The 12,720-nt window shown below is 35.0% G+C and overlaps 1 protein-coding gene across 3 annotated transcripts in view; it reads left to right on the top strand.

Annotated features, from left to right (window-relative positions):
- The window catches only part of SEMA4D (semaphorin 4D), a 1,587,330-nt gene that overhangs the window by 1,502,410 nt on the left and 72,200 nt on the right, over positions 1–12,720 (top strand). For all 3 annotated transcript variants that reach the window (XM_044064318.1, XM_044064319.1, XM_044064317.1), the window contains one exon: positions 7,671–7,768. In XM_044064318.1, the coding sequence (XP_043920253.1) occupies positions 7,671–7,768 (98 nt within the window). The remainder of the gene's footprint in view (positions 1–7,670; positions 7,769–12,720) is intronic.

Raw genomic sequence — 12,720 nt, 5'->3', positions numbered from 1 at the left:
ACTTTCTCCTTTCAGGTATTCCTGATTCCATGAAGCTATATAAATGCTTGTGTAGTACTTTGGTGTAGGTTTGTACATATGCACCAGTTCCTATGTAGGGGAAGGGGGCTGTGAAGCTGTCTATACCTTCCCTTAGGAGGTTGTAATCAGCTTTGGACAAGGTTTTTTGTTTGACCCTAGTTGGGGTGGGAGGGGGTGGGGGATATGGTGACTTCGACAATGACCACTTTGTGGTCGGATCTTACCAGGGATGATGACACTGTAGGAATGCTGCAGTGGTTACTCATGTTGGTTAATACCAAGTGCAAGATATTTTCACCACTTGTGGGGGTGTTGACCAGCTGGTCCAAGGCATTTGCATTGACAAAATCAAGGAATCTCTGGGCATGTGTGTTTTGGCATGAGTAGTTATTCCAATCTATGGGTATTGGGTAATTATTGGGTAAAATAGTTCCACAAATTGGGAATGGATTGAAACTACAAAGCAGTAAAAGAAAATTGCAGCATTACAAGGCTAAAAGCAGAAAAAATTACTAAGCAGATATGAGATAATCCCTAAGCAGGACACAGACTCATCAACTGGTAAAACTGATACAGAGACATTAATATAGTAAAGTGGCCAGGAGCCTATCTTATTGCAGTATATATATATATATATATATATATATATATATATATATATATATATATATCTCAAACAGCTATCTTAAAAAGGGGATAAATCACCTATCAATATTGTATACTGATAATATTCAGTTAGTTCCAGTGGATAATGTTGATGTACTCAGGAAACTACTGAAAACGTTGAACTAAGAGTTGAGTAAACCAACTCTAGAAACCAAACAGTAGGGGAAACCTTAAACAAGTTAAAATATTTGCCACAAAGGAAAGGAGATTAAATTATAGGTTCATAGGTAAGTACTAGGTTAGTAGCCTTGCATCCCATTTTAAGCCTAGCCAGTTTCCCTTTTTCTGTTTGAAATAACCTATCCCATTTGTTTGTAGATTGTCCATATCCATCAAATGATCGATAATTATACATTATCCCTAATGAGAATAACCAGGATTATAGCAGAAATAATTTGAGGGGACCCATGCATGAGATAAAGCAATTAGTAGCTGCCACCATCCATTAATAGTACAGGGGCAGTCCTGAGGTAAATTTTCTGTTTCCGTTCCATAGATCAAAGCTGTGCTTGAATATGGACAAGAATTAACTTTGTTTTATGTGAATGGGGAGTCTGTTTCACAACAGAGGTATCCTGTCCCTCCAGACTGTTCTGTTGATGTTGCAGAAGAGGTTCTGAAACCTAGATGGAGTATTTCTGATGCCATTTGACTTGCAATTTACAATAAATCAATCAGTAATGGGTAGGAGTATGCCTTGTATGCCAGACACAGGTTACCTCTTAGCAATCTGTAGGATACCAAATATAGTGACAGAGCTTTTAGTCGGTCCATGTAGGACATGTTGTATAGGCCTTGTATCCTTTTAGTAAGGTATCTCTGTGGGTGTTCCAGTTGTTACATGCTAAAGGGGGCATTATATTCAATGACTGGCCTAATGAGGGCTGAGTAAAGGGGGACAATGACATTCCTAAAACTAGACACAATTCTTTTGTTTATAAGCTGTACAATATAGTAGGCTTTTCGTACAACAAAATACACATGTTGGTCAAAAGTTAGGTCACTGTACACATAAGTTCCCAAATCCCTAGCAACTGGGTCAACTGTTAGGGGCATATTTTCAATGTGATAATTCCCTGGAGTAGATGACTTCCCAAAGGATACAGTACTGCATTTTTGGCATTTAGTTTAAGTTTGTGATTTTGGCTCCAGTTATTTATTTGGGAAAAACCTTCATGCATGAATGCTAAGTCATTTGGTGATTCAATGACTGTTCCTAGATTGCAGTCACCTGCAAACTTAGTCAACCAGAGTGCTTTGGTACTCGCTTTAACTTCAGAAAATTAGATGCCAAACAGGAGAGGTCCTAGTACAGAGCCTTGGGAGACTCCATTGGTGCTTGGTCTCTTTTTGGAGGCAACTTCCCCTGTTTTGATTATCTGTATCCTATCTTTGAGCTCGTTGGCAATTCATTAGGTGACATATGGGTATAGTCCCAGTTTATTTAGGTTTTCTACTATGCCTGTTATTACAGTTGTTCCAGACTTAGGGATGTTCATGTATGGTGTGACTGTGTCTAAACATAATCCTGAGGGGAATAACAAATCAAGAAAATCTTTGAAAAGAAAGAGAAATGTAAATACTAATCATTCAGTGAGAAAAATAAAGTAACAAAGTGTTAAACTGGACAACTGAAACAACACTTAATCTGAAAGTAATAGTGGAGATTTATTGAGAACTGAAGAGGTTATATGAGGATAGTGGAAATAAAGTACTGAAAAGCACAGAATGAAAGTCAAAAGTAGAGAAAGATGAGAGTTCAGAATTCAGACTAGGAAAAGATAATATACATCAAGTACGAAATGGAGGCTTTACGTTAGAAGAAAGAAACGAGCATATCAGTAATTGGTACCTTGCATGTTAGTCAACAACTAAGGGTACTAACAAGTTTGGACAAAGAAAAAAAAAACATATTTACAGCCTTCAGAGGAGTAAAACTGGTGGACCTAGTGCATCTGTTCATGATTAATATAGAAAACATAACTATAACAATATATGCATTGTCACTAGACCAAATGACCTGCTGAGTGTTCCATTTCAATATATGAAGGATGCTGTATTTAATAAATTAAAAGTTTGTATCCAAATATTAATTGGAGTATACATCACTCTAACTTTCACTATGAGGGGTACTTTATGGACACAACTAACTCATTTTACCTTACACAAATGGTTGAAGTTCCAACTTGTATGAACAGCATTCTGCATTTGGTATTAATAAATATAGAGAGACTAGTCAGCATGTTAACAGTGAGCCTGCCATTAGGAATATCAAATCACATCTAGATTAGTAATGTCTTCTTAGGTACTATACAGCACAATAGAAATTTAATACAATATGGCATGAAAAAATGGATACAATAAACTGTCCCTTGGCACTTCTTGCAAACTTACTAAAAGACTTAGCCAAATATTACTGGACAGGGAAACTAACCATGGACCAGCATGACTGTGGATGGGAATTTTTCAAAAATATGTACAATGAGTATCTAAGTAAAACTAAAACAATAAAAAAAACAAGGATGAAATGAAAAACAATCCCTGTTGGGATAAAAAATGAAGAAATTAGTTAATAAAAAGAAAATTTATGAGATATGTAATACAATTAGATCTACTTATTATAAAAATGATTACATGAAGTTACCAAGGATCTGAAAAAAAGAACCATAAGTTAAAAAAATACATAAAAATACATTGGTGAACACAAAAGACAACAACAACAAACAGTTTTATATTTATGTTAACTCATTAAGGAAAACTGCCATAACTACTGGACCATTTCAAATTGAGGGGGAATTAATAAACTCAACTTATGATATAGTTGAAAATTTTAATAACCATTTTGTTAACCTGGTGATTGTAAAGAGGTTAACTATCTAGTTATATATGTCAACTCTAACTCCTATTGTCATACCATTTCAGAGGAAGATGTATTCAAAGCAATTGGTAGAGTAAAAGAAACCTATTCTGTGGGATCTGATGGCATTTCTGGCTAATTTCTATCATCTCTCAAAATATAGTAAGTTCATTGACTTTATGTTTAATGAGATTTTTAGAAGCGATACTGTACGTGATGACTGGGTAAAGCCTGTTGTCATCTTGATTTATAACAGTGGAAATAAGCAGAACACATTTTGGTATAGACTAATCAGTCTGACTTTGATTATAGGCAATTGCTTTGAGCATTGTCTTATTAAATAACTGATGAGGGAAAAAAGTATGGCCTAGACATAGACTGTACACAATATGAATTTATCACAAGTCATTCAAATTTAACTTGTCAAACCAAGTTCTATGAAAGAATATCTAAATTAAGAGATCATGGTAGATAATACCTTGCAGTATATGTGGACATTACCAAAGCTTTCAGTAGCTTATATCATGGCCAAATAATATTAAAATTAAGTGTAGTGAGAATTCTTATATTGTCAGATGGACGGGATCTTGGATGACATGTAGAAATCAGACAGTAATAATAAAAGGTATCAAATCACCTTGGAAAATAACTAGGGGAGGAGTTTTGAAGGGCTTCATAGTTTTCTCTAACTTCCCAACTCAATAAAATACTGGTTCTGCAGTTATACAAATAATTGTAAAATGGGGACATAAATTACTAAACCTGAGGATTTAGTATGTTTGTATGCTTACTTAGGGTCAATTAACACCAGGGTTTAAGATTTAATACTAAAAATGTAAGGAGGTAGTATTATATGGCAAAGGTTTAAGATTTAATACTAAAAAAGTGAGGTAGTATTATATGGTTTTCATTCTGACATCACTGTCAGTATGGGTCAACTGGACTTAGAAATAACTGACCATATAAGAGATTTGGGTACTTTAATTGGTACAGGACTTGCCCTTAAAAATCATATTCAAGATAAAAAAAGAGTGATGAGACAAACTGGACTCATTTTCAAATGATGGAATCTTGAGACAAATCTGTATTAGACTGTGCTAATTAGCAGTAGAGCCGTTTCTTGAATACTGTCTTGGTTTCTGTTATCTTATGTTAGCTGACATTGGAATTCTGGAAACTATTCATAGATTTATAAAAAGAATAATAAATGTTAAAAATCTGGATTATCAACAGAGGTTAAAGAAATTGAGTATATATGCTATACTGCATAGACTGGTAAGGGAAAAATCATTCCTTTCTTATAAGGCACTGAACAGTAACACATTGAGACAAGATCTTGGTTTGGAACTGGATGAAAAATACCCCAAAGTGATAGGAGTTATGGTCCCCTGTATAAAACTGACATAAATAAAACTTAAGAGAGACCATTACATTTCAGTATTTACCTCATTTGTGGAGAAAACTACTGAGTAGAATTAAAAATGCTAGTTCATAGACCATCTGTAAGTTCAGTCTTGATAAATAGCAAATACAAAGGGACTTTGTTTTTGGGGGTAAGGGGATCTACATTAGTTGAAGGTCTAATGACTGAAATGAAGCATAACTACCTAGCAACCTATGCTGATCAAGATCTGTTACATAAATGGCTAAGGAAAGGTGAATTTGAACCAAAAGATGAGACATTAATGACAGTCAAGACTGTGGACTATGTACATTTTGATTTTTAGAATTTATAGAAAAAGTGGGAGATACAGACAAATGTAGATTCACTAGGATAGAGCTAGAAACAGTTGCACATCTTGTTGTTAGTTGTGACATAGTATGGCTGAGGGTTTGTATACTGAGAAGTACAATTATGTGGCAAGAATGTTGCACTGGGGATTTTACAAACACAGCAACTGAGATGCACCGGAAACATGAACCACAAAAAGTTACTGAAGATTAAGTTTTAATTGCATGGGATCATCCAGTACCAATATTTTAAAAAAGCAGAAGAAAACAAGATATAGCAGTCAAAGAAAAAAGGACAAAAGTAAAATTAATGGTTGAAACAGCTACCCTTGCAGTTATAGTGTCCTGCATACTTAGACAGACATAAAGTCATAAAATACCAGGATACTTAAGCAGAAACCAGAACTGTATGGAATAAAAACACCCAGATAGTTCCAATAGTAGTAGGAGCTACAAGGTTTATAAAAAAGGATTTTCAGGAGCAATATGGTTTAAAAAAAGGATTTTCAATCATACTTAAATATACTATTAATACATGTAACTCCATATGAATTGCAGAGGGAGGAAATTCTTGGTATATTGTAGGGGCTAAGAAGAGCTCACTTGGTAAACATCAAAGACTAAAGCAACAGTAATTTCATTAACTTTATTGATACCCTGATTTGGGAATGGGGACCACTCCTGTCATAGTATTAGAAACCCTAAACATTTGGAGAAATTGAAAAAATCCATGGGAACGCTGGTCCAAATTCTATCAGATGAAAACTTGGGATGAGGGTGGCCACAGCTTATAGAATACAACAAAACTGGCTGCCTCAGCTGCCAAGGATGAAAATATATATTGTTACCAAAACTAAACTGGAGTTCACTGGAACTAAAGAAGAAATTTGGCTCTTCTGAAGAGATAATAAAAATCTCTGCAAAGGCATATAAATTTCATTTTGTGTTTTTTTTCAAATGTCTTTTTGTTATTTTTTCAGTGTATAACAAAAGTGAAAAGCACACAAAAGCAGGCAACTAATCCACCTGATAGCCAAAATATTTAAAAGAAATGGTTAACTGACAATAAAATAACCAATATAAACAATCTGCAGAATAATCAGTTAAGCACAGATGTGAGTTATAGAGATGTGATCTATAAAATGTAATAGAAAATTAGATGATGGAAGACCACTGGTGTGTGTGTGTGCATGCGTGTGTGTGCATATGTGTGTGTGTGTGTGTGTGTGTGTGTGTGTGTGTGTGTGTGTGTGTGTGTGTGTGTGTGTGTGTGTGAGAGAGACATACAATTGCCCCAGTAAATATTTTTGTCTACAGATGGTGGATTCTTTGTGTTGCTCTAAATTTCGGCTATTTTGTATTTCCCTGGGACAGCATATGATAGAATGAAAAATGTAGATGAGGTATTGTGCTGCATGTGTCCGATATATACATCTGTTAGGAAGTACAAATTATATCTACAACATAAGTGGAGAGCTTCGTGGACTAACAAAATAAATCATGTAAAGCAGTGAAGATTCACTGCTATCAGTTCTTTTCTCTTTGCTAAATATGAACCTCTAGTAGAATTCATGTAATCCAAGTGCAATGTCAGAATTTAAAAAAACAAACAAAAAAACTGCAGTTAATTTTAAGAGTGAATTTAAATGCAGAAACATAACTTACCTGGAACTGGTAAGAAATAAACTGTGAGAAATAGAACCTTTATCTAGAGGAACTGTGCATAAGTGGCATTACCGTGGAGGAACCTGCAAAAATGTTCTTGAGAAAGAAACAAAAAGTAAGTCTACTTAATGAATACTTTTGTATTACAAGCCAAAAATTATTGTAGTTTGGCGAATGTAGACATGAATTTCCAAATCTCTTATTTTTCTCTGAAGAACATTTCATTTACAATATCATCACAAAGTTTCAGTGTTCGCACTACTTATTCCTGGTTTAAAAAACGCCTTCCATATTTTTCAACTCTCTAGTGCTACAAGCTAGAAGCTATATTGCATGCAGGCAAACATCAAACCCATTCAGTATATCAATAGATAGCCCTTTTGAGTAACAGTGCCATGTGTTATTGCCACTTTAAAGCAGTGAAACAAAACAAAAATAAGGCAAAATATCCCTTATTAATATCAGCTATTAAAAATGTATTTCTCTACAGCTATATAGTCTTTGATATGTTCATTATACAAGATATCTTAGAAATCATAATGTTTGAAAACATGAGTCTGTTAAGAATAAAGGCAGTACTACAACATGCACAGAGTGTTATATATAGTGTTCAGTTTCATGAGCTTCATGACAGAATGTCTAATTTTATGATGATACAGATTATTGTATATTTATATGAACGTGTCTATCATTATAACACAAATAATATCAACATTTTTTCATATTTTAGATCATGCTTTTCAGGATGGGTGGTCAAAAGAAATGTCCCGCTGGAAGAACACTTTTAATGAGCATGAAAAAATGATGCAGAAGTGGAAAAATGCCTGGGTAGGTAGAAATAATAATTATTAATAATTCATATTGTCAATATTCTTGGAAATTCCTATTTTGCTGAAGTATGAAATGGTACCGTAAACCACAGGGGTCAGAAAATTATCCTTGATTTTGTGGACACTACTCAGATAATGTCACGTATTTACATACAGGTTGCATGATCACTATAGGCAAAATGTGACAGGACAGTCCATAAAGAAATATTTAAAGTAATGTCTTCTCACGCAAGCTGTTTCTTATAAAAATCGCAAAATGATAAAAAAAAATAAATAAAATAGTGTCATTTAGGAATCCCACCCCCCAAAAAAGCATAATTTAGGAATTCTCCCTCAACTTATTATTTAATATGCAGTTAACATTCATGAAGAAATATACTTCCAAAATAAGCAAGCTATGTGATTGGAAACAATGCTGGAGTAATTTCATCTATCCAGTGCTGTCAAGTTGCATCTGACTCCTGTAGTGACCTCATGAGCAGCTGGCACCATTCACAATGTTTACTAGGTAAGTAGGGATGGAACTTGATGGCCAGGCCTTTCTTCTGTATTATAGACAGACCACACATACACCTATAGACACAGTAGAGTCACCAGTCAACCCAGTGCATGTCTTTGGAATGAGGGAAAAAACTGGAGCACCCAGAGAAGACCCAAGAAAACACGAGGGCATGCAGACTCTAGACATAAAGTACCCCAGCCAATAGTATGACTAAAACAGTGATAAACTAACATAGCTATGTAACGTAATGAAGGACTGCAAAAAGAGTGGAGATCACTAGAACAACTGTCCAGTAGAGCTTATCTGGGCACAACAAGTCAGAGAAAAATAGAGACCATAGTGGAAGACCACTGTTGCTCAAGTAGTGGATTATGCAATGTCCAGAAGAACCAGATATAAATACATCTGAACAGTGTTGCAGAAATGCCTATGGCATGTCATGGAGCAGGAAAAAACACACCACTGGACATATGCCTACTAAAGTGGTATATGCAAAACCTTTGTCCACATTCCTGCAGTACACAGGACACTTTACTGAAACCCACAGCAAGGCAGAAGTAGTATATGCCATGCAGCCTGCACATATGTGAGAGGCACAGTATGCTAGTATGCAATACATGACTAGTCGTGCCAGTATGTACACAAGGTAACACATGATACAGTACAGTAGGTACACAGTGTAAATAATGAGCACAGAACCAGCAGATACAGGAGGCCAGAATACTTTAGTGTAAGTACATGCATGGCACTTCCAGGCAAACCTGCACTGTGAACAGTTAGATGTCTACAATGTGCAATACCAGGAACACCAGGAAACAATTTTTAATAACTTTATTCAGCATATTATTGATTTGCAATGTCTTTGCATATATTAGCTCAAATGAAAAGATAAAAATCTCAATATCATGTTCTGTTATTGCTTACATGCATTATATATAACCGTTCCATCATAATTCTCTTCTTTATTCACATATATCACAACACGCTCATATGTTTTTCTTTTTTTTTAAACAAGAACTATCTTTATTAAATTATCACTTATGACATAGGCAATCATACATTTATATAAATGAGAACAAACCATATTGACATAAACTTAGTTGCAAGCATTATACATTGCAAACCAAATTGACCTAATTTTAATTGCAAACATTATACATCACTTATAATCTACCCAATCATTGTCAGTTAGACATTGTATCGCTCATTCAAGTCCTGCCTTCGTTTAAACCTCATTCCTCCCCTAAATGTATTGTTCCCACAATTCCCATTTCTTTCTATGTAAATTGCTCCTACCCTTTTTTAAATATCCCAATTCAAGTTGTTTTATCTGTTACTATATTCACTAGTTCTAGTACAGTTGTTTTAGACTTTGATTTCCATTTTCCAGTAATTGCTTTTTTGGCACCTACCATAATTAGAGTCAGCAAGGCCTTACCTATGTCTAGGCAATTCTGATTCTGTATCATATCTCAGAAAAATCATTTCCCTAGATACACCAATTTGCTCACTCAGTATCTCTGACAGAGTATTTTACAGATAATCTTTAAAGTCTGCTAACTTATTACACTCCCAGAAAATATGTTCCCAATTACCACTTTCTTTCCCATCATACCGCCAACATTTGCTGTCTACCTGAGGAAAAATACTCTGGAGTGTACTTGTGGTAAAAAAAAATACCTATGTAAACATTTCCAAGCAAAAATCTTAAACCTTCTAGATTTTGTTGCATGTTTTGGAGACATACATATATCCCCTCATTGTTTCCTTCTGAATTGCTTATCCAATCTCTCTTTCCAATCCTTTCTAACCTCCTGTGATTGATTCGTATAGTTATCATGCAATATTGTATATGCTGCGCTAATTATTCCTTTTTTAACAGCAGCTTCTGTTCTAGATTCTAATAAAAACTCTACCAGTGCTGGTCTTTCATTTAGGACACCCTTATTTCTTCCTCTTTGCCTATATTCTGATATCAAACCTTAACATTGAAGGCAGTCTCTATCCTGCAGTCCAAATAAATTCTTGGTCTCTTGCCATTCTATTACCTTTCCATCTCTAATTTTTTGCTCCCAATACCTTGGTTCCTTTTCCCAGTTTTCTCCAACAGATTCCAGTCCCCTCTAGCCTATTGTCTGTATCTCTAATTGCAGTCTATCAGCAGAATCTCCTTTCTCCATTCCCATTCTGGCTTAGTTCTTAGGATACTTTCTGCTACTTTATAGATATAATATTCTGTATACTTATTGTTATTCTCCTTAAAGGCCTGCATTCAAAATCCCAGTCTCTCCTTATTTCTTGAGCTTCCCCCATTTTATCATTATCCCTTTCCACTTTGAATCATAGGTTTCTGCTTGTGCTATATATAGGAGCCTTAACTGTGTAGCTCTGAAATACCCCTTCAAATAGCTCTGTTGGAAGAATCAGTTATCCCACTTGAATCTTGCCATCTTCCCCTCACAGATATTAGCTCTTTATTAATTGCTATCTACAACTTCTCCTCTGGTTGATTGACCTGTATATAAGACTAACGGGAATAAAAACATTTTAACTGCTTGTATCTTACTATCCACATCCACATCCACATCTACATAACAGAGCTTCCAATTTCTCAGTTTTTGTATTATCTTTTGTTAAGTCTCTTCCCACATATCCTTAACTGCCACACTGGAATCATTTTTAATCCATACTTCTAAGTAGTTCATTTTATCATGTTCCCATAAATATAGATATTGCTGTACCAATTTGTGTGTGGGTACATAATTTACAGCTGTAGCCTTTGTTTTACCTTCATTAATTTTGTATCCCCAAAAGATTTGAAACTATCTCAAAATGTTCCACAACCCTGAAATGTCATTTTTTGGTTTTATTAGGTATAAAATAATATCACCTGCAAACAGACCCAGCTTTTCTTGACTACCATACCAATTATATCCTTGAATTTCTGACTCCCTTATTTTCTTTGGCACTGTTTCTAAATATAATGCAAATAACAAAGGGGAAAGAGGACACCCCTACCTGGTTCCTCTGCTCAAGCAGAAATGATCAGAGAGAGCCCACCCACTTTAATTTTCACCTCCAATCCCTTATATATCCTCCTAATAAACCTTATAATTTTATCAGGGAATGCAAATGCTTCCATTTCCCTGTTCATAAAGTCCCAGCTTACTCTGTCAAATGCTTTCTCTGCATCAAGACCCACCAACAACAGTGGTATTTTCTTACAGTCTGCTTCCCTCTTGATCATTAATGTTCTGTTAATGTTATCAAATGTTTGTTTCCCCTCTATAAAACCACATTGATCCATATCTATCAATTTTGGCATCATAGTTTGTCATCATTTTAACCATTATAGACATAAACTCTTTAGAATCATGGTTTATTATTGAACTGGGCCTGTATGAAGCTGGATCTGATGGGTCTTTACCCTCTTTAGGTATTACAGCTACCACTGATTTCTTCCAGTATATCCATAATTCTCCTCCTCTTAAAATACTGATAAACAAACCTTCCAGAGCTTCATCAGTCCGTTCCCTCCTAGCTTCCAAACATCCAAAGGAATACCATCTATTCCTGAGGAATTTCCTGTTCATTGGTTATACATTGCCATTTTTGTCTCCTCCTGTTCTGTTAGTAATGGAGCCTCATCTACCTCTAACCTTGGCATATTTACAGACTTGTAAGAAATATTTCCGAGAGAAATTTCCAAAATATTTCTAATACCTCTACAGGATCTCTTGTTATCTTGCTTGTTATAGGATCCCTAAGCTTGCTGACAGCCATTTATACTTTCTGTTGCCGGAGTCGTTGTGCTAAAAGTTTTTGTGCTCTAGAGTTATTATCAAAAAATAGTTGCTTAACAGCAATTTTTCCTGAACTCATGAATATCGTCGAGGTAATCCTTTATTTTCTGTTTAGCATTCTGCAGTTGCTCCTCTTCTTGTTCTGTGAGTGTCCTCATATTCTGCAATACTTTAACATTTGTCAGTCTCTCTAATTAATTCTTGACCATATCTCCATTTTTTTTATTTTCATCCCATTTCTAAACTCTTTATCCCACTGACTAGCCATATTTTCAGAAGAAATTTCTCTCTCCTCTAATAGCTTCTGAATAATTTCCACTACCTATGCCTTAAATTCCTCTGTTTTCAATAGATAGGTGGGAAAGTGCCAGTGTTATTATTGACACATGATCTGAAATAGGTATTGGATACGTATCAGGACTTCTAATTAAATGCACATGTTCCTGTGAAATATAAATTCTCTCTAGCCTAGCCCAGTTTTTGAATCTTGGGGAATAATATGTAAATTCAGTCTGAAATCCTAGTACTGAATTCACATCTGCCATGTCAAATATTTTCATAAATTTCTTCAAAACTCTACCCTCCTTTGTTATATTTTCTCTTTTGGGCCCCCAGACACATCTTCACTGCTGCAAATCAAGTACC

This window comes from Protopterus annectens, chromosome 2.part2 (genome assembly GCF_019279795.1).
Source record: "Protopterus annectens isolate FY-2018-M chromosome 2.part2, PAN1.0, whole genome shotgun sequence".
NCBI classification, from domain to species: Eukaryota; Metazoa; Chordata; order Ceratodontiformes; family Protopteridae; genus Protopterus; species Protopterus annectens.
This window is presented reverse-complemented; position numbering and strand designations above follow the sequence as displayed.